The sequence below is a fragment of the Nyctereutes procyonoides genome, unplaced genomic scaffold (genome assembly GCF_905146905.1).
Source record: "Nyctereutes procyonoides isolate TBG_1078 unplaced genomic scaffold, NYPRO_anot_genome, whole genome shotgun sequence".
NCBI classification, from domain to species: domain Eukaryota; kingdom Metazoa; phylum Chordata; class Mammalia; order Carnivora; family Canidae; genus Nyctereutes; species Nyctereutes procyonoides.
In genome coordinates, this window is record NW_026575133.1 from 18,374,132 (window position 1) to 18,397,528 (window position 23,397).

General features: G+C 33.5%; 1 protein-coding gene across 2 annotated transcripts in view; it reads left to right on the forward strand.

Moving 5' to 3' along the window:
* ATRNL1 (attractin like 1) overlaps positions 1 to 23,397 on the forward strand; it is a 777,593-nt gene that overhangs the window by 83,084 nt on the left and 671,112 nt on the right. For both annotated transcript variants that reach the window (XM_055300426.1, XM_055300427.1), the window contains exon 9: positions 11,426 to 11,609. In XM_055300426.1, coding sequence (XP_055156401.1) covers positions 11,426 to 11,609 — 184 coding nt within the window. The remainder of the gene's footprint in view (positions 1 to 11,425; positions 11,610 to 23,397) is intronic.

The window sequence follows — 23,397 nt, forward strand, 5'->3', positions numbered from 1 at the left end:
CGTTCAGAGTTACTATTGACAGATATGAGTTTAGTGTCATCATGATATCTATTTAGTCCTTGTTTTTGTGGATTGTTCCACTGAACTTCTTCTTAAAGGGGAGTTTTAAGAGTCCCCCTTAAAATTTCTTGCAGAGCTGGTTTGGAGGTCACATATTCTTTCAGTTCCTGCCTGTCTTGGAAGCTCTTTATCTCTCCTTCCATTTTGAATGAGAGCCTTGCTGGATAAAGTATTCTTGGTTGCATATTCTTCTCATTTAGGACCCTGAATATATCCTGCCAGCCCTTTCTGGCCTGCCACGTCTCTGTGGAGAGGTCTGCTGTTACCCTAATATTCCTCCCCATGAAAGTCAGGGACTTCTTGTCTCTTGCTGCTTTAAGGATCTTCTCTTTATCTTTGGAATTTGCAAGCTTCACTATTAGATGTCGAGGTGTTGAACGGTTTTTATTGATTTTAGGGGGGGATCTCTCTATTTCCTGGATCTGAATGCCTGTTTCCCTTCCCAGATTGGGAAAGTTTTCAGCTAGGATTTGTTCAAATACATATTCTGGCCCTCTGTCCCTTTCGGCGCCCTCGGGAACCCCAATTAAACGTAGGTTTTTCTTCCTTAGACTGTCATTTATTTGCCTTAATCTGTCTTCATGGTTCTTTAATTGTTTATCTCTTTTTTCCTCAGTTTCCCTCTTTGCCATTAACTTGTCTTCTATGTCACTCACTCGTTCTTCCACCTCGTTAACCCTGGTCGTTAGGACTTCTAGTTTGGATTGCATCTCATTCAATTGATTTTTAATTTCTGCCTGATTGGATCTAAATTCTGCAGTCATGAAGTCTCGTGAGGCCTTAATGCTTTTTTCTAGAGCCACCAGTAGCTGTATAATGGTGCTTCTGAATTGGCTTTCTGACATTGAAGTGTAATCCAGATTTTGTAACTCTGTGGGAGAGAGGGCTGTTTCTGATTCTTTCTTTTGAGGTGAGGTTTTCCTTCTAGTCATTTTGCTCAGTGCAGAGTGGCCAAAAACAAGTTGTATTGGGAAAAGGAGAGAAAGAAGGAAAGAAAAGAGAAAAAGAAAAAAGAAAAAGAAAAGAAAAAGGAAAGAAGAGAAGAAAAGGGGAAAGAAAAAGAAAGAAAGGTGAAAAAAAAAGGGGGTGGGGGAAGCAATCAGAAATCAAAAAGAAAAGAAAAGAGAAAAAAAGAAAAAAAAACACGGGGGAGTATTTCTGTAGACTTTAAGTCCCTTGACTTCCCCTGGAACTGGTCCGTCCAGCTGGTCTTCTGGGGGAGGGGCCTGCTGTGCTGATTTTCAGGTGTTAGCACTTGGGGGAGCTGCTCTGCCCCTGCCTGCTGCCGGGCTCAGCGGGGGTTGTTTACCCCGTGGGGCCCCAGGAGGAACAGCCGCAGTTGCTATGGCAACTCTGGAAGCCTGGATTCAGCCTCCGCAGGAACTACGGGGCTCGGGGCTCTCGGTTCTCCGTCCGCAGGGCCTGGAGGCTCCGGGGCGGGGCCGCTGATGTGCTCAGCTCGGGGCAGGAGCGTCCTCGCTGTCCTGGGCCCTCCCGGCCTCTGCCTGTCCCGGGGGAGGCCGGATCCTGGGCTGTGTCCCGGCGCCCTGTGCTCCGGGGCCTGCGCTGTTGGATTCGCGCTCCCGCCCCGCAGCCCCCTCCCTGGAGCCGCTCCCGAGCCCCTCCGAGCTGCTCCGGTCCCGCCGTGCGCGCTGCAGCCCTTAGGGAGCTCGGAGCACTCTCCTGCGCTCGCAGGTGTCTGTTAGTGTCCCCGGGAGCCCGAGGGCATCCCCGCCCTCCTGGGTCCTGCTCCAACTCCCTGCGAGCCCCTTTCCGCCCGCCCGGGAAGGTTGGTGCAGCTCCTGCTCCTCCGGGACGGGGACGGGGCTCTCCTGTCCTGGGGACACTCGCCCCGGCCTCAGCCCGGCTCCTCGCAGGGCCCCTCCCCCTCGGAGGCCTTTTGTTCCTTTATTTCTTTTTCCCCGTCTTCCTACCTGGATAGAAGCGCGGACTCTTCTCCCTGTAGCATTCCAGCTGGTCTCTCTTTACATCTCAGGCCGAATTCGTAGATTTTCAGGATGGTTTGAAGGTTATCTAGGTAATTTGGTGGGGACAGGTGATTTGGGGACCCTGCTCTTCCGCCATCTTGCCCCTCCCCAAAACAATTGATTTTTCATATTGAACTGCTATCCTGCAATTTTGCTAGACACACTTCTTAATTCTTGTGGCTTTTTGTAGAGTCCTTATTTTCTACATAGATGATCATGTATTGAAAACGTGCTAATAAATGTTTACTTATTCCTTTTCAAACTACATACCTTTTACTTATCTTCTTTGTATTATTGCAGTGGTAATATCTCCAGAACAGTACTGAGTAGGAGTAGTGAAAGTAGCTATTTCTGCCGTTTTTTCCAGTTTTAGGAGGAAAAGTGCCAGTCTTTTAATTATTATGTTAGTGATACATTTTGTAGGTAACTTTTACGTGGTCAAGGAAATCCACTTCTATTCCTTGTTTGCCAGGAGTCTTTTTCATTAATGATGTTAAATTTTTATACGTCTATTGAGAAGATTTTTTCTTCATGAGCTTTCTTTATCAGAAAGATTTTGACTATTGCATTTATTTCCTTTAATAAATGTTAGAGTTGTTCAAATTACCCGTTTCTTTATGAATGAGCTTTGGTAGTTTGTCTGAAGTTTGCCCATATCATTTAAAGGTGTTAAATTTATTGGCATGAAGTCATTAATTATATTCTCTTATTCATTTGAGAATGATAGCTTAAGCACTGGTTAAGCTGTCTCCTGCATATTTTGAAATGTATTTTTGTTTCCATTTAATTCAAAAAAATTCAAGATATTTTCTAAGTTTCTTGGTGACTTTTTTCCTCTGGCTCCTAGGTTATTTAGTAGTATTGAGTTTAATCCAAATAGATGAAGATTTTTCAGATATCTTTCTTGTCATTATTTCTTATTTCATTTAGTTATTGTCAGAAACTATATATTTTTGCTATTAAAATTTTTGTGAGTCTTATCATCTGACTGCAAATATGGTCTGACTTGGTGAATGGTAAGAGTCAATTAAAATGGATGTGTCTTCTGCTGCAGTTGGGTAGGGCATTCTTTGAATTCCAAATGCATGATGGTGGTTGGAGTTGTTCAAGTCTTCTATATCCTTACCGTTATTTTCTTTAGTATATTCCTTAGTTATTGAAAGACTAATGAAGAAACCTCCATTTATGGTTGTGGATTTAAGTATGTAATTTTTTGGTTCTATCAATTTTTGCTTCATACATTTAGATGTTTTGTTATTATGTATTTATACAATTAGAATTTTCAGGTCCCTAAAATAAATTGTCCACTTTCATTCCAAGTTATCTTCTGTTACCATTTCTGTTAACATCTTTTGTTTGAATGGCATCTTTAGCATTTCTTTTAGAGTAGTCTGCTGGAAATGGATCATCTTGGTTTTTCTGTATCTGGGAATCTCTTTATTTCACAGTCATCCCTGAAATGGTTTTGCTTGTCATGGAGTTCTGAGTTAGTTATTTTTTGGCACATTAAAAAGTGTTGGGCACTTCCTTCTGGCTTCCGTGGTTTCTTTTTTTTTTTTATGATTTCATTTATTATTTATTTATTTATTTATTTATTTATTTATTTATTTATTTATTTATTTTTACATTTACTTATTTATTTATTTGTTTATTTATTTATGAGAGACACAGAAAGAGAGAGAGAGAGGCAGAGACAAAGGCAAAGGGAGAAGCAGGCTCCAGGCAGGGAGCCTGATTCGGGACTCGATCCTGGGACTCCAGGATCACGCCCTGGGCCAAAGGCAGGCGTTAAACAGCTGAGCCACCCAGGAGTCCCTCCATGGTTTCTTAGAATGAAACCACAGTCATTTGAACTTGTAATTTGTCTTTCTCTAACCACTTCTGAGATATTTTGTTCATTTTTAGTTTTCAGCAGCTTTATCGTGCTGTGTTTAGGTGTAGATTTCTTTCAATTTATCGTGTTTGTGATTGCCTCAGCTTCCTGAACTATAGGACCATTAATTTATTAACTATACCTTTAAAAAATTTTTTTTTGTTGAGGTTGCTCTAGGAGTTATAATATACATTTTTAACTTATCAGAATCTATCTTAAAATGAAGTTCTAACACTTCACATTTAAGGTTAGAACCTCTGAATTTCTCGCATTTCTCCTCTTTTCCTTTGTGCTGATATTACATCCCACATGTTACGAACACCATCGTAAACTGTTGTGCTTTTTTAGAAAGTAAGTTATCATTTTAGGGAGACAAAGAAGGAGATATGTCTTTTATATGTACCTACATATCACTCTTCCTGCATCCTTCATTCTTGTATATAAATCCAGATTCTATCTAATATCAACTGTTATGTTCATTAAGCTTGAAGAACTTCCTTTGCTATCTTTTGTAGGGCAAGTCTGGAGTAATACATTATCTTTCTTTTTTTTTTTTTTTGTCTGAAAAAGTTTTATTTCATTTTTGGAAAATACTTTGTTGGGTATAGAATTCTACCTTGTTAATTATTTTTTGCTTTTGATAGCGAATTCTAGGTTGATAGTCTTTTTTTCCCTTCTGAGTAGTTTAAAAATATGAGACTTTATTGTCTTCTGACTTATATTCTTTCTGACAAGTTAGTTGTAATTCTTATTTTTGTTCTTTAGCTTGTACATTTTTATTACTTCATGATGTTCCTTGTGGGTTTCTTTATTTCTTTCTGTATTTTTTCCTACTTATATTTCATTGATCTTGGTTTTATGGATTTATAGATTTCCGTGAACTTGAGAAATTATTTCTTAAAACATTATTTCTGTCCACCCATCACTGCTACATTTCTGGAACTCTTATCACACTGGATTAGACTGCTTTAATATTTTCCTACAGGTCCCAGGTTCATGGTTTTTCAGGGTTATTTGACTGAATTGCTTCTTTTCAGATAGCTTTTATTTCTATATCTTAAGTTCAATGTTCTTTTCTCATAAAATATCTAAATGTCTTAATTCTACTCAATGTATTTTACAGTCAGATATTATATTTTCCATTTCTAGGAGTTCTATTTTGTCTTTTTTATCTTCTCTTTCTCTCTTATCATGTTCACGTTTTCTGTAACATTACTGAATATATTTGAATATATTTGCAGTAGCTTTTAACACATTCTTTTCAGCTAATTTTATCTTTTGTGCTATTTCTGGGTCACCTTCTGTTGACTGATTTTTCTTCTTGTTGTGGGCCATATTTCCTTTGTCCGTTAATTTTTAAATGTATTCTGAATATTGTATATTTTTATCATCTTGGCTGCTGGATTTTGTTGTGTCCTTTTAAAGAATATTGGACTTTGTACTGACATATAATTAGGTTATGTGGCGCAGTTTAAGCATTTTGGAGGATTACTTCTATGTTAGTAGGAGGGAATTCAGAGTAACCTTGAGTTTATAGCTAATTGATTCCAGTATTACAGCCCCTTTCAAGACTTTACCTAATGCCTCCTGTTCTATGAGGTCTTTCTTTTGTGTCTGCTAAGAGCACAACTATTCCCAGCCATGTGTGAGATCTAAGAGTTGCTCAGCCTGCTAATTTTTTGGTTCTTTACATGGCTTCAAGTATTTTTTTCTTATGTGTATGCAGATCAGCTTAGGACTTGAGGGAATCTTCTGCAGATCTCTTGAGCTTTCTCAGTGTACAGCTACCTCATCTACAAATTCTAGCTGTTTTTTTTTTTTTTCTGATCTTTGTTTTCTTAATCCAGTAAGATAATCAGAATCTGTTTGCAGTTTCTCTTCCTGTTTAAATTGTTTATGGCAGGTAATTCAGTGCTCTCTATAGATTATTCCATCATGGCCTAATAAAGAAGGTTTGGAATACTTGAGTCATTTTTGCTTCTGACTTTTATAGAATTGTTATGAACTATTTCATTTATCTGTTATTATCAATATCTCTTCCCTAAGGAACTACTTTTGTATCAGTGATTCATTCTTTATAAATTGGGGATAAGATAGAGCACATTACTAAGTTAAAGCAAAATTCATGCATATGCAAATAATAACATACAAATGACAAAATGCTTTTTCTGAGATGACCAGTGTTTTTACTTTGTTTACCCAGGAAAATTGGTTCCTTGTAGTAATATGTACATGCTTCCAAATATAAAAATAATAAAAATATAATGAGATGTGGATCATAATTAATTTTACATTTTGAGTTTATCACCTGTATCTGAACAAGATTATTTCTTTAATTTTTCATCTGAAACTACCATACCACCTGTGGGTTCCTTAATTGAACTGCTAGTGAGTAGCTCTTAAGAAATACTGCTATAGTATTTAAGAATACAGCCTTCGGTGATAGACTTCTCTCATAGGTCTTACACTTTTATTTATTTGTTTGACAAGTAGTTGAGTGAAATATTGTATTTCATGATGAACTGCCCATTACTTGTAAGGTGAATATATATATTTTTAATTAACCTTTCTATTTTGAGATCCTTGTAGATTCGCATATGCTTGTAAGAAATAACAGGGTGATCCTATATACCCTTTATGAAAATTTCCCAAATGTCATTCTTGCAAAAATATATTACAATATTACAACCTAGATATTGACACTGCATCAGTGATGCAGTTCACTGATGTTATTCAGATTTCCCCAGTTTCATTTATACTTATTTGTATGTGCATGTGTGTGTATTTGGCACTTGTGTATGTGCTTAGTTCTGTGCAATTTTATTGCATGTTGTTTCAGGTATCCACCACCACAGTCAAGATTATATCTGTCTATATCTATAGAATAGTTATATCACTATAAAACTCCTTCACATTGTCCTTTTAGACCACACTCATCACCCTTTCACCCTCACTCACCTCCCATCTCTAACCCTTCATAATCATTGATCTGTCTTCCAGTTCTAGAATTCTGTTATTTCAAGAATGTTATATAAATGAATCATTTACATTTAAGGTAATTTTGATATATTAGTGCTATGCTCTGTTATTTTATTATTTATTTCCTTTATGTTTCCCATTTCTTGTGCCTCTGTTTTTCTTTGCTAGTGGGTTACTTGAATGATTTTTAAAATTCCATTCTTGATTTATTTATAGTATTTTTGAATATATCTCTTTGTATAGTTTTTTTTTAGAGATCACACTGGGTTAAAAAGACGTTGACTGGCGTCTGGGTGGCTCAGTTGGTTCAGCGTCCAACTATTGATCTCAGCTCAGGTTTTAATCTTTGGGTCACATTGGGCATATAATCTACTTAAAAATATATATACAAATATGCAGTCATATATATTTGTATGTGACTTATCACAGTCTACTAGTATCACCATTTTACCACTACGAGTGAAGTGTGGAAACTTTGCTTTCATTTACATCCCTTTACCTTCTCCAATTTTAAATATCATTGTCTCAGTATTACATGGTTATAATTTTTTCTTCATCAAACATTTATAAACCTCATAGATGAGAAGGATAGTCTGTTGTATGTAATCATATTTCTACTGTTTGTTGTTCTTTCCTGATGCTCTTAGATTCCTTCTTTTTTTTTTTTTTTGTTTTGTTTTAAAGAGGTGCATGAGTGGGAGAGGAGAGGGGCTAAAGGAGAGGGAGAGAGAGAATCCCAAGCAGGCTCCGTGCTCAGCGTGGAGCCGTACATGGGGCTCAGTCTCACAACCCTGAGATCATGATCTGAGCTGATATGAAGAGTTGGATGCTTAACAAACTGAGCCACCCAGGTGCCCCCTGAGACTCCGTCCTTTATTATTTCACTTCTGTTTAAAAATTTTCCTTTAACCATTCTGTCAGGAGAGGGACATATTTCAAAAATTTTTAGTTTTTTTTTTCTTCTCATCTAAGAGTCTCTCTCTCTTTTTTTCCCCCCACTTAATTCCTGAAGGATAGTTTTGCTGGAATAGAATTCATGCCTGACACTTCTTGTTTTTCAGCACTTGAAAAATGTGCTACTTCTTTCAGCCATTATAGTTTCAGATGAGAAATCCACAGTTATTCAAATTGATGTTCCTCTATAAGTAATGTGTCATTTCTCTCTGGCTGCTTTCAAGATCTTTTTTATTTTTTTATTTTTTGTCTTTTTTATAAATTTTCTTATGATGTATCATGGTGTGGATTTCTTTAAATTTTTCCTATTTGGACATCTTTAATGTTCATGAATCTGTAGGTTTGTGTCTTGTACAAAATTTAGATGTTTTTATTCATTGTTTCTTCAAATACTCTTTCAGTTTCTTTCTCTTTTTCCTCTTCTGGGATTTTAATGATATGAATGTTGAATCAACTGTTAACGTCTCAAAGCTTTCTGAGATTCTGTTGGCTTTTTTTTCAGTCTGTTTTCTCTATTATTCAGATTGGGTAAGTTTTATTGACCTGTCCTCAAATTTACTGATTCTGTCTTCTATCAGCTCCACTCTACTATTGAGCCTGTATATAGAGTTTTTGTTCACTACTGCATTTTTCTTTTTTCCCCTAAATTTCTTTGTTACTTTCTTTTTTAGCTGAGATTTGTTGTTTCAAAGATTTTGTAATTGCTTGTTCAAATGTTTTTTTTTTAATTTTTTTTTTTAAATTTTTTTATTTATTTATGATAGTCACAGAGAGAGAGAGGCAGAGACACAGGCAGAGGGAGAAGCAGGCTCCATGCACCGGGAGCCCAATGTGGGATTCGATCCCGGGTCTCCAGGATCGCACCCTGGGCCAAAGGCAGGCGCCAAACCGCTGCGCCACCCAGGGATCCCGTTTTTTTTTTTTTTTTTTTTTTTTTATCAGGGTTATTTAAAAATGCTTGTCAGGTAATTTCAACATCTTAGAGTTACTATCACTTGATTTTCTTTTTCATTAGAGTTGCAACTTTACTGGTTCTCAGTATGATGAATGATTTTTTTTTCTTTTTTGATAAATGATTTTTTGTTTCTAATTGTATCCTGGACATTTGTCTATTGTATTGAGACTTTTTGGGTCTCATTTAAATGTATTTTAGCAGGCAGTCAAGGTTTAGGTTCATTCTTTGGTCTTGTAGGATATCTTTTTCCAGTCTTGATCTGGAGGATGAAGAACCCTTTCCCTGCCAGCTTATTTTTAAACAGTGTTTACTGGGTCCCTCTTACTGGTGCTGCTAGGATCATCTGGGTTGTCCATAGGACTCCTGATCAATTTTGAGGAGGAATAAGGCTACTTGAGTTGCCTTTAATTTGCTAGATGGGGGAGCTGAGAAATGTTGGACCTACATAGCCTTCTGTTGGAGGGAAAGGAGACACCTATCCTATAGTCCTGGAGTCTGTAATTCACCTGCCTTTACACTTTTCAGATTTCTCCTTTGGTTGTCTCTTGCACTATTTCTAGAGTCTGTCACACTTAGTGAGGAGGAGAGGAATAAATGAGTCTACACCATTTTGTTCCACTTATCAACTTTTAAACTTTTGGTGTGGCACTTAGTTTTTCTAACTCTAAATTTCCTCAGCTATAAAGAGGAGAATGCAATAGCAAACCTGTAAAAGGGTTATTGTTAAATAAAATAACGAGATACTTCTTGAGACATAGTATATGTTCTATTAGATAATGATATTAGAGCTGATTGCAAGGTTGTTTATTACATTATCGGTTTTTGGAACAAATTGAAACCCAAATGAGTCACGATGTAGAGTTATTTAAATAAGTTATGTATCCTTAATAGAAAGGAATTTAGGTGTTGAAAAATAATAAATGGGTCATGGAAGAATGCCCCATTTATTTGTTTTAATGAAAAAAGTAAAATAGCATGATTTTTTTGATACAAGTATTTATAGGTATGGATGCACGTTTGTAATTTAAATATATTTGGTATATGTGTAAAAAATATTTATTACTATATTTTGAAAGTAGTCTGAACATAACTAAATTGTGAAAATACTTCTAGGTAGTGGGCTGGGAGAGAAGGTAATATTCACTTGTACATTGAAGACCTCTATTTCTACATTTTTTAAAAAATAAGAGGCAAACTTATCTTTATTAAAAGGAGAACGAATAAAAATATGGAAACCTTCAATTAGGTTAGATGAGTAGAGCTTTAATAAGTGGTTAAAGGATATTAAATTATTTCTGGTAAGTTACTATTAATGTCATTTTTTAGAAATTACCTCCAAACTGTAATACTTATTAGTTACAAGTGTGCTCTGAAATTTCTCCATATATATTTAGTTTTATCAAAGTAAAATTAGCTTAGTGACCCTTTTTGATACTTCTATATTTTCTGACCATTGAAGTATCACTTTCTTAATTACCTTAGAATTATGTAAAAGTGAGCAATTTTTAAGATCCCCTTTATTTTCTATTACTTGATTTGAGTATTTGCAGTTGAGATGCTTACTATACCAATGTTAAATGACTAGTTAGTGGGAAGATGGAGGTATAGGCTGGGTGGATATCTAAAGACCAATGATAGATTTCTATAAAGTTAACTCTTTATAATTGAAATTTTCCAAGGCAAGGATCTGTGTTTTATTTATCTGCATATTCTTAGAAGCATGTCTTGCATATGATTGATGATCATATCAGTGAATTTGCAGTAAGAAATAAGTTCCTTTTAGCTATACTAAGCGGAATGGGATTTAGGTATAGGAAGTTAATAATAACAAGAGTATTAGAGACAACAAAATGAGAGGGTCACCCAGAAATCTGGGAGCTGCCAAACACCCAGGCTGAAGCCTAGGATTGCATTTGTCACTGAACTATTCTAGGTGCCACTGCTGCCATTGAGCAGACACTACCCCTGCTGCTGTTACTTTAAGATCACACACTGCTATTATCCACTGTAGCATCTGCCTGTTATGCTGCTAGAGATGAAGGTAGAATGTCTTTGTTACTTTCACCTTCTAATCTCTCACAAGTACCCCCTTGGTAAAACCTGTTCATACAGTTGTCGAGGGAGTCTTGGAAATTTAGTGTTTAGGTTTTCATTCAGCTCTGTAGAAGAGATGAAGGACCAGCACAGGGCTAAAAATTGCTAAGGGTTGAGGATCATATCTGTTTTAAATCTTTGCTATATCAGTGACTAATTCAGAGCTTGTCACATAATAGGCTTTCATAAACTATTTGTTAGTCTTTTTCTCAGAGTTCTTTACAAATACAGAAATGTATGTGAGAATAAAGTTTTCCTTTTTCTGTTGTACATCCAAAAATTTGGCATTTTCAATTTTCAGAGTTTAATCTACAGAAAGACCAGTCTTACTCAACTTCAATGTCTAACACCTAACATAGTAAACTAGCAAATATTTAATAATTGTTTTTGATTAAGTGAATGTTAATTATACTTTACTCATAAAAATGTGCTATTGGAATTTATGTATTGGTAGTTGAGTGACATATTAGTTAATTTTTAAAAACTCCTTAAATTTCATGATTCATCTTCTTTCTCTTACAGCATCAAACACTTGGCTTGTTCCAGAAACTAAAGGAGCTATTGTCCAAGGTGGATATGGACATACCAGTGTGTATGATGAAATAACAAAGTCCATTTATGTTCATGGAGGCTATAAAGCATTACCAGGCAATAAATATGGATTGGTAGATGATCTTTATAAGTATGAAGTTAACACTAAGACTTGGTGAGTAGATTGGGTAAAAATATGATGAGAAACTTTGCCATTGTTTTATTTTATATTCGTATAATAGTGGTGTTTATTAAATATTTTCAGGGAAACATTTTTACCTTTTTCCCCGTTTATTTCAACTAATACAATTCTCTTGTATAGCAGAGGTACAAAATAACACATTTTCAGTGTATTCATGATCACTTTAAGTGATTGACTTTAAAACTTTTTCTAATTACATAGATATACTTATTCTGTATGCATTACTTATAAGTACTGATCTCATGTTCAATTCAGATGAGCAAGTTTGCTTACCAGTGTAACTTTGAGCTTTGATATTTTCTGCTCCATGATTTTTTCTTTGCGCTCATATTTTAATATAATTTGTAAATTTTAAAAGCATTTTTCAGTTTCATCATCTAATTTCCTGTGAAATGCAAAGCTTCTGCATTTAGGTAAATTTTTGTCCTTGTTATAAACAGTGTTACACTGTACAGCTTGTGCTGGTTTTCTCATGCAGATATGTAAGCGTTTCTGTAGGGCATATACATAAATTGTTGTGTCTGAGGATATTTATATCCTCAACTTTACTACATGTTGCCCATTTGCATTTCAAGTCACTGTGGTAATGTACACTTCACCAGCTAGGTGTGAATGTCCCTGTTTCTTCATATTACCACCCACATTTGGTAACTGTGAAGCTATTTTCCTTTTGCACTTGCAATGGATTTGCATGGTATCTTAATGATACTTACTGTGCATACTCAAGATTACTATTGTGGCTAAGCATCCATTTGCCATTTGTGTTTCCTATTTAGTGAATTGCCTATTTGTAAACATAATGTTCTCTTTATGTTTGAAATATTATTAAATTTTCACTTATTTTTTCCATTTATATGAGTTTTCCACATATATATGTACATATATATATGAGTTTTAAAGTAGAATTTTTATTGTACTCAAATATTTACCTTTGTTAAACCTTGGAAATGATTCTGTAGTTTTAAGACACTATATACATTCTTATAAACTCTTACCATGAAATTACTTTATGAGTTTGAATGAAATAGTTTTTCATCAAAGTTTAATTTGTTCTACCCTCTTCATTTTCAAACATACATTCTAATTTTTATTTTATTTGAAAAGAAAGATGGAATTAAAAAAGATAAGACTTTTCCTTTGGAGGATTTGGTAATTTTTATTACCTTTTGTCTAATCAATATATTATTATTCTTTATATTTTTATAATATTAAAACCAATAAATCACTTTTTTTTATAATTTATCCATTGCATTTTATTTTATGCTTTAACATTTCTAACTTTTCCTCCTTCACTTTTTGTTTTGATAGCAAGAGGAATTGTGATTTAGTGACTAAAGCACTGTCAGTCAGCCTAACATATTTTTGTGATGTGAATGGATAAGAGAACCATGGGTATTATTTGAATGAAGTCAAAATGAGAGTTACTTGCTGCTCACCACTTGAATGGGATTTGCTCAGATTTTAATATATTTCCCTTCCTGAAAATTTCCCATAGTGAACTTTTGTGTAGAAGAATATTATCAATATTGGCAATTTTAATATATGCACAAATAACATTGGGTACTTATTCCTTAGGAGAATTTATTAAAATAATTTGTAAATTATTTACAGCACCTTATTAGAAATATAGGTGCATATGATATTTTAATATTTTACTGGTTCTGTTTTTAATAAAAATCAGTAAAATATTAAAAATATCATATGCACCTATATTTCTACTAATTAGGTGCTGTAAATAATTTAACAAATTTATTTTAATAAATTCTCCTAAGGAATAAGTTCCCAATGTTATTTGTGGCATATATTAAATTTGCCAATATTGTATAATATTTCTTCTACACAAAGTTCACTATGGGGAAATTTTCAGGAAGGGAAATATATTAAAATCTGAGCAAATCCCATTTCAAGTGGTGAGCCAGCAGCAAGTAACTCTCATTTTGTCTTTATATTTTTATAATATTAAAACCAATAAATCACTTTTTTTTATAATTTATCCATTGCATTTTATTTTATGCTTTAACATTTCTAACTTTTCCTCCTTCACTTTTTGTTTTGATAGCAAGAGGAATTGTGATTTAGTGACTAAAGCACTGTCAGTCAGCCTAACATATTTTTGTGATGTGAATGGATAAGAGAACCATGGGTATTATTTGAATGAAGTCAAAATGAGAGTTACTTGCTGCTCACCACTTGAATGGGATTTGCTCAGATTTTAATATATTTCCCTTCCTGAAAATTTCCCATAGTGAACTTTTGTGTAGAAGAATATTATCAATATTGGCAATTTTAATATATGCACAAATAACATTGGGTACTTATTCCTTAGGAGAATTTATTAAAATAATTTGTAAATTATTTACAGCACCTTATTAGAAATATAGGTGCATATGATATTTTAATATTTTACTGGTTCTGTTTTTAATAAAAATCAGTAAAATTATCAGTGAATACAAAATTACTTTTCTATTCTTAAAGTTTTGTAAATACTTCTCATTAGCTTAATTTTAAATTTTATTTTCATATAACAATTAAAATATATTTCAAGTTTATCAAATATGTAATTTAAAAATATCACAAATATATATCCATTGTACAGATTGATTTTAAATTTTTACCACCTTAAAAATCTAGTTTCATTTTTTAGTAGATATAGTTTAGTAGATAGGCTGCTTTGTTGAGGTATTAGTAAATGTTTGGAGGAGTTCTTTTTCATTGGTGTAATGGATTATTTTGGAATATTATTTTTACTGAGAAAAATTAGGAATTACATATTTTTAGGCATTTTAGAACTACCAAGGCAGTGAGAATTTGTGGGTCAAGATCTAGGATAGGTGGAATGTCAAGGTGGGTAAGATTGGCATTTTGTGAAACTATTTTCCTTTAGATAATTATAAATACTGAAAGCTGTCTAAAAAACTGAGCAGAGCTTTTGTTGATTAATATAGAGGTCCAAAATTGGATCTTCAAGTGTGCTAAGGAAGATGGACTTTGCTACACACTTAAGGATTTGGCTTAGTTTCTGAAGTTCTAAGCCTGCTAGTGTAGGTAAGTTCACTTTGAATCATTGGATTATGGTGAGCTGCCCATAGACTAAGTAGAACAAAAGTAAATCCTCTCTTGGGGAAGGTATAACACAGAGCCTCAAATTATTTCTTCAAAAAAACCCTATGCAATATCTGATACAAAATAAAACAATGGTGAGTGTTAGAAAAAGGTATAAAAAATAGTCATAAGAAACATAGCTATAGGATAATGGTGTTTTCAGACGGAGACGTTAAAATAAAATGTAGAAAATATTAGGAGACAAATGGAAACTTTTACTAAAGAATCAAATGGAAATTATGGTAATGAAGAATACATTAAATGAATTAAGAATTCCTTAGATGAGTTTAACAAGTTAGATACAGCTGAGGAGGGAATTAATGAGATGGAATACAGATCAAAACAAAGACGCATACCCAAATAAAGAGAAGAATGAAAATAAAATAGGAAAGGAAGTATAAAGGACCTGTAGAAATGGTCTAACATGCATGTGTTTGGAGTCAAGAGGAAGAAAAGTGAGAAAATTTTATAGAGCATGATTTGAAGTCTTAATGACTAAGAATTTCAAAAGTGATAAAAGACATCAAGCTACAAATTGGAAAACTTCCATGAGCACCAAGGGAAATAACTACAAAGAAAGTTATACTTAGAAATATCATGATAAAACTAATGAAAATCCAAACATGAAGAAAAAAATTTAAAAGGAGTCAAAGGAAGAAAGTTGTACTCTCTTTAAAGGAATAACAGCAAGACTGACAACTAATATCTTAACAGAAAAAATGAAATTTAGAAAACATGATCTTTAAATTGCTGGAAGGAAATAATAATCAGCCTAAAATTTTGCACCCAGTGTAATAACTTTAAACAATAAAGCCGGGATCCCTGGGTGGCTCAGCAGTTTAGCGCCTGCCTTTGGCCCGGGGCGCGATCCTGGAGACCCGGGATCGAATCCCACATCGGGCTCCTGGTGCATGGAGCCTGCTTCTCCCTCTGCCTGTGTCTCTGCCTCTCTCTCTCACTGTGTGCCTATCATAAATAAATAAAAAATTAAAAAAAAAATAAAGCCAAAATAAGGATATTTTTTAGAAAAACAAGAATTAAGAGAATTTGATAAGAGCAGACTTCCATGAAAGGAAATACAAAATAAAGGAAATAATATTGAAGAAAAAGATAAATGTTACCAGATACTAGAAGGAATTTAGAAATTAATAGTAAACTGAAGTGATTATTATTAATATATATTAATATAATATTAATATAATATTAACTAATAAAAGTAATAGAAGCTTAAATAGATATAAAATTTGCATGGTAATAACAGCTCATAAATTAGGAAGAAGGGTAAAGGACGTTAAAATACTAAGGTTTTTTTGTTACATGTAGAAATTGATAACTAATTTATGGTACACAATAATTAAGGCTTTATAATGTAATTACTAGGCAACAAAAATAAAAGTAAAACTTCATATCTAACAAGCTAATAGAGGGGAAAGTAAGAATACTACTTAATGGCTTAGAAGACAAGAAAGGTATGGAAAAAGAGAAAGTCTAGTTGAGATACATGAAGGAAGTAGGAAGTGTATTTAATTCCAAGTATGTCAATAATTACACTGAATGTAAGGAAATAAATATTTCAAATTATGGTAACTGTAAGAGACTAAATATTTCAATCAAAAGCTAAGGAGATTTTAGACCTGGTATAAAGCAAAGCCTAGCTGTATGCTGCTTAGAAAAGATACAAAAGTATAAAAATATTTAGAAAATTTGAAAGTAAAGGAATGGGAAGAAGATACACAATTGCTAAATAAAAGAAAGTTGATATAGCTTTACTAATATCAGATAAGAATTTTTTTTATTTTTTATTTTTTTGGCAGATAAGAATTTAAATCAGGCATCTACCTGGAAGATATAACAGTGGATTTATATGTACCTTATAATACTGTGTTAAAGCAAAAAAAAAAAAAAAAAAAGGGGGTGGGGGGAGACATTATATTGGGATTTTTAAATCCAATTTTCTTGGGAACTGATAGTTTAAGGAGACAAAAAACAGAAAACAGAAAAAATATAAATGATTTCAATAGCCTAATTAATAATTTTGTATTCTTTGGTATTTGAGAGCATATTATCTTATGACTGCCAAATATACACTATTTTCAAGTACAAATGGAACATTTTCCAAATTTACCATATGCTGTGTTTTAATGCAAGTCTCAAAAATTTAAAAAGATTCAAATCATACAAAGTAATTGATCACAAAAGTAATTAGAAAAACCCTAAGATGTCTAGAATTAATACATTTCTTAAAACTAATTGGTCACAGAAATTATACTAAAAGTTAGAAAATATTTTGTACTGAATGATAACAGATCAAAATGTGTATGGTGCCACCATGAGGGGCATTTATAATTTTAAGTTCATTTATTAGAAAATATTTTTACAAAACCTGAGAATCAGGGGCACCTGGGATGCTCAGTGGTAGAGCTTCTGCCTTTGGCTTAGGTCATGATCTTGGGGTCCTGGGATCAAGTCCCACATCAGGCTCCTCACAGGGAGCCTGCTTTTCTCTCTGGCTATGTCTCTGCCTCTCTCTCTCTCTCTCTCTCTCTCTCTCTCTCTCTCTCTCTATCTCTTATGAAAAATTAAATAAAATATTAAAAATATAAAAAAATTTAAATAAAATATATAAAATATGATATTTATATAATATAATTATTATAAATAATATAAAATAAAATATATAAAATATATAAATTATTAAAAAATATATAAAAAGCCTGAAAATCTGTGGTGTAAACATAATCTCAAGAAATTATTAGAAAAAGGATAGCAGATTAATCCTGAAAGAAGAATAATTAAATAAAGATAGGAAAAAGGGAGAGAACATGAGATAACACAAATTAATGAAATAGAAAAGAAACATGATGAAGATTATCCATATAGCTACCAAAAATCAACAAAGCTAGTTGTTTGGAAAATGGTAATGTAAAAGCAATGCAATTTAAGTGATTATAAGAACATTAATACCTATGGAGTAAATGCAATGACATGTATGCAGTAACTTTATACAAATTATAAAGCCTTATTTAAGTGAGAAATAAATAAGATATAAATAAATGGAGAATACATTATGATAATTGTTCAAAAAATTGAATATTGTAGAGATGTCTATTTTTTTTTTTTTTTTTTAGATTTTATTTGTTTATTTGGGAGACAGCATGCATGAGCCAGGGAGGGGGGGCAGAGGGAGAGAGAAAACAGACTACCTGCTGAGCAGGGAACTGGATGCCAGGCTCGGAACCCTGGGATCATCATCTCATCTGAAGATAAGACACTTAACCAACTGAGCCACCTAGGCACCCCTGTAGAGATTTCTACTTTGCTGAAATTGATTTGTAAATTCAATGTAATCCTAAACAAAATTATAGCAAGTTTTTTTTTAGAAGTTGACATGAATATTCTGAAATTTATATGAAAAACAAAGCTAGAGGACTTCTCTACCAGATCTCATGATTTTGAAGCTATAGTAATTAAGTGTTGTTGCAAAAATAAGGAAGTAGGCCAATACGGCAAATAAGAATTCCAGATGTACCCATTTGTGGACTTTTAATTTATGACAAAGTTGAACTACAGAGCTATTTTTATGATAAATTATTGTAGGCCAGTAAGATACATGATTGAAAAACTGAATATTGGGACCTACTTCACACCATCCACAAAAATCAGTTTCAGATCAATTATGGATCCAAATATGGAAGATAAAATAATAAGTATGGTACAAGATGACACAAATATCTTTATATCATTGGTAAAGAAAGACTTTTAAATTTAATTTTTAAGTTTTAAATTTAAATATTTATTATTTAAGTACTATTAATAAACAAGAAATGATAAGCTGAACTATATATGTCTAAAAATATCCAAAAACAAGAAGGTTAAAAGGCAAGTTGCATTGTGGGAGGTATTTGCAACACAGGAAGCCAACAAAGGACTCTCTTTCTGAAAATACTGAGAAGAACTACAAATCAATGGGAAAATGTCAGATATCTCAATAGAACATATGTAAAAGTGTTGAACAGATACTTCACAAAAATGGATATTTGGATGGCCAAAATACATTTTATAAGGTGCTCAACTTTATTAGTCATTAGGGCAATTTAAATTAAGAAAATGTTGATGTACCACCACACATCCACTTAAATGGCTAAAACTTACCAGATTGCAAATATCAAGTGTGTATCAACTGCTAGAAGCATCTTGAAAAAACTTTTGACAGTTTCTGCTAAATTTGAATACACTCACACTCATAATGTATGAATCCTCTGAAATCGTTATTCTAGGATGTATCCCAACAACTGCATATATGTGTGAACTGTAGTCATATAGAAGAGTATTCATGACAGCTTCTTTATAATAATCAATAATTGGAAACAAGTGAAATATCTGTCATTGATTCAAAAGGATATGTTATATATTCTCACAGTGGAATGCTATGCAATAATGAAAATGAAAGAATCATCTCTGTAGGCATCCATGCAGTTGTAGCTCACCAAAATAATGTTGACCAAAAGAAGTCAGACACAGAATATAGTATGATTCTACTTATATGAAGTTTAGCACCAGCAGAAATTAATCTATCGTCTTAAAAAGTTATAACAGGGATTGTCTTAGGCTAGAAAGAATTGAATAGCAATTGATGAGCAATAGGGAAGCTTCTGGAGTGGTTGCACATGGGTATTCAGTTTGTGATAACTCATTAAACTATACTCTTAAATTATGCTTACTTTTTGATATAAAGTCATAAAAGTTTATTTAAAAATAGAAATCTGTATTTGATTTGACTCTGGGTTTAATATTATATGCTTATAGTTTATGATAATTGGAATAATGAAAGAGGGTCAATTTTTAATATATAGTTACCAAAATACATTTTTTTTCTGCCATTGTTAGAAAAGGATTGAGATATAAAAGTTCAGATACGCCCCAAGCCATTGCTGCTACTCTACTACTTCAGGACTAGTTGAGTTAGGTTTCTTTAAAGAGTAAAAGAGAGCAAACATTCCTTCCTGTATTTATGGGAGTTCTATTTCTCAAAAATGTTTCCATCTATATTGTTAGAATGTACTAGTAATTGGTATCATCATTTAAGAGATTTCAAACTTTGCTGTAATGATTTTAGGTACCAGGGCCATTGTTTTGATTTCTTAGCCTTGTTAGATATCTCATAACATTCTTTGCACATAACGTTTGTAGAGCTTACAGTAGGAGGCTTTTCTGTGGAAACTTCAGATTTTCTAGACCTTTTTTTGAGGTCCTTTCCTCTACTGCTGTGTTCTTTAGTCTGTGAAAAAGCCCAGTAAACTTTAGCACATAAGGAATATATTAAACATTATCATTTACAACTTACACAGCTGTAATGATCAACTAGGTAATTTTTTTTCATTTTTTTTTCAAGTGAAAGAAAACAGATTCAGCTATACTTCTAAAAATGTTAAAAAGTTAAGTGCAAGTCTAATGATATGCTTCTCTGGTACTATATTAATTCTTTGAATAATATATAAAAATTTTTGAAATCACAGTTACTTAAAATGTGTTTTTATAATGATGCTATGTCTGATTACATAAAATGACTTATTTTACCTTCTTAAAATTGATATAACGGGAGTTATTTTTACATTGAATGATTCAAAACTATTTTATTAAATTACTGAATTTTTGTGATTTCTCTAACATGTTAGCTGTCAGGTTTTGGAAAGTGATGCAGGACAATTTTATAAATGTTATTAGTTTACTTACATTTTGGCAAATACTGATGAACATGATATGGTGTTCATCTTTGCTTATTTCTTTTCATGATTAGTGTCTGAAATTTTTTCAGCAAAATTGTTGATTCTATCAAGTACTGTGTTGGGAATAATTTTAAGATGTTCTCAGTAAGGAAGACAGATAATTTAAAATTTTATGATTCATGTGTATGTGAGAAGTAATAGAAATACACATACATGTGTGTAAAGAAGTAGTACAGCAGATTTATTAAAATGAAAAAATATATAGGCAAAAAAAATATTGTCTTTATAAACATCATGATATGGGGCACCTGGGTAGCTCAGTCAGTTAAGTGTCTACCTTTGGCTCAGGTCATGATCCTGGAGGCTCGGTATTGAGTTCTGCATCAAGCTCCCTGCTCAGCAGGGAGTGTACTTCTCTCTCTACCCCTCACCCTGCTTGGCTCTCTCTCTCTTTCTCTGTCTTGCAAATAAATAAAATATATATATTTTATATTATTTAAAAAAATATTTCATTTATTTATTCATGAGAGACAGAGAGAGACAGACAGAGAGAGAGGCAGAGACAGAGGCAGACGGAGAAGCAGGGTCCATACAGGGAGCCTGATTTGGGACTCTATCCCCAGACCGCAGGATCACACCCTGAGTGAAGGCAGATGCTCAACCGCTGAGCCACCCAGGCATCCCATAAATAAATAAAATCTTAAGAAAATAAACATCATGGTATGTTATGGGATTTGGAATTTTGGAAGGTGTAGTTAAAATCACATACTGATAATTTGAAGAAATACACATATCTTTAGAGCTCTACCTTTTAAGGTAATTTTTGAGATATAGAGGACTTACTTTTTTCCTAGTACTCTTTTATAAACTGGGAAATAATGAATATGGCATCTGAAAGCATATGTTTATAGTTTTAGAACAATAATGTAGTAAACACCTCATCCACCTGAGCTAAGTAAGAGGACATTACAATACCCCCCAAGAAGATCTCATGTGTACCTCCGTGATGGCATTCCCTTCATTATCCCTGAAAGAGATAACCATTATTCTTAATATTGTATTATTTTTTGCTTTCCATTGTTTTTTTAATATGTAAAAAAAACATATTTAGTCTCTTTAGTTTGTCTGTTTTTGAATTTTGAATCTTATTGTTAAACATTGTATGTTTTCCTTAGAGATCTTTTTAAAAAATCAAATGTATGTGTTAGACATATTTTAATGGGGGAGGTAGATAATAAAAATGGAAATAAGTAAAGTATATTTAAATGTCAATAAGCGCTATGGAGGAAACAGAAAGCATGGAAAGAGGATTAGTTTTAGGTTTCTATATTTCGATAGGGTAGTGAGAGAAGACATCACCAAGAACATATGTGAGTAACGACCTGAAAGAGGTTAGAGAGGAGCCATGCCAGAATCTGAGGGACAAATGGAAAGCTAGTGCAAAAACCTTGAATGGGAATATGCTTATCATTTGAAATGCAAAGTGGCCAGTATAGCTGGAGTAGAGGGTCTTAGAGTGGGTTAGGTGAAATGGTGGAAGACGACCTTAAAGTGGTAATTGTGAACACTGTCACATAGATACATCAAGCTCAATAAAGGGATTTTGACTTTTCACACTGATATGGGAAGCCATTGGAGGGTTTTGAATAGAGATATGAGATACTCTGCCTTAGGTTTTGGCTGCTGTGTTGTGATTATGATGCAAGAGCAGAAGAAAGAACACCATTTAGGAGGCTAGTATAATAATCTAAGAGACAAATGATAGCACCTGGGACCAAGGAGGCAATGAGCAAGTGATGAGGTTTGGTTAGATCCTGAGTATATTTTCAAGGTAGAGCCAAGAGAGATTGCATAGACTAAGGGATTGGAAATAGAGTGGAAGAGAGAACAAGTGAAAGAGAATTAGGCTTTTGGCCTTAATATCTGAAAGCATGGAGTTGGCATTAATGGAGATGATGAAATTTATGAAATTTGTGAGAGGAGTAAGTTTGGTGTAGAGGAAGATTAGAAGTATTAGATACATTTAATTTGAGATATAGATTACACATCCTAGTGTATATGTTAAATAGGTAGCTGGATATTGGAATTTGGGCATCTGGACGCTAATTTTCTGGTCAGAGAAGTAAGGATAAATAATCAGAAAAAGAGACAGAATGAGCAGTTAATGGGTCAGCAGGAAAAACCAGGGAAGTATATGTTCTAGAAGCCAAGAGTGTGTTTCAAAGGAGGGAGGAAATTTGTCACCCATCAGAAGCTGCTGTTGGGTGAAATAATATGAGAATTAGGAAATGTTCGTGGAATCTGGTAAACTGGAGTTTTTTTGGTGACCTTGATATAAGTGGAGTGGTAGAATGAAATTCCGATTAGCATGAATTCTAGTCAGGATGGAAGAAGAATTGCAGATAAGTGGTAAATGTTCTGAGGAGTTTGGTTGTAAGGGAGAGAAGTAGGGCAGTGGGGGTTAAAGGAGGTGGGAACAAAAGAGGGCTTTTGTTTTTTTAAGTTTGGAGAAATATGTTTTTTGGCTTACAGGATGATCAATAAGATGTAAAAAATAAACAAAAATGATGCAAGAAAGGGAGGAATTTGCTAGAGGGATGTACTTAGAACAAGTAGCAGTAGGATCTAGTGAACATAAATAGGATAGCTTTTAGGAGCATAGACATTTTATTCACAGGAATAGGAGAAAAGGCAAGTTTTATGAATATGGTTGCAGGCAAATGGGTAGAAGTGGAGAGAACTTGTGAAGATTTTGATTTTTTTTATTCTTAATGAAATAGAAAGTTAAGTTACCACTTGGGAGTGAGAAGGAGGGATATTTAGGAGGGTGGAGGGATGGGCAAAATGGACGAGGTTAAGTGGGTGATACAGATTTTCAGTTATGGAGTGTATGACTATGAGAATAAAAGGAACAGCAGAGGGAATATAGTCAG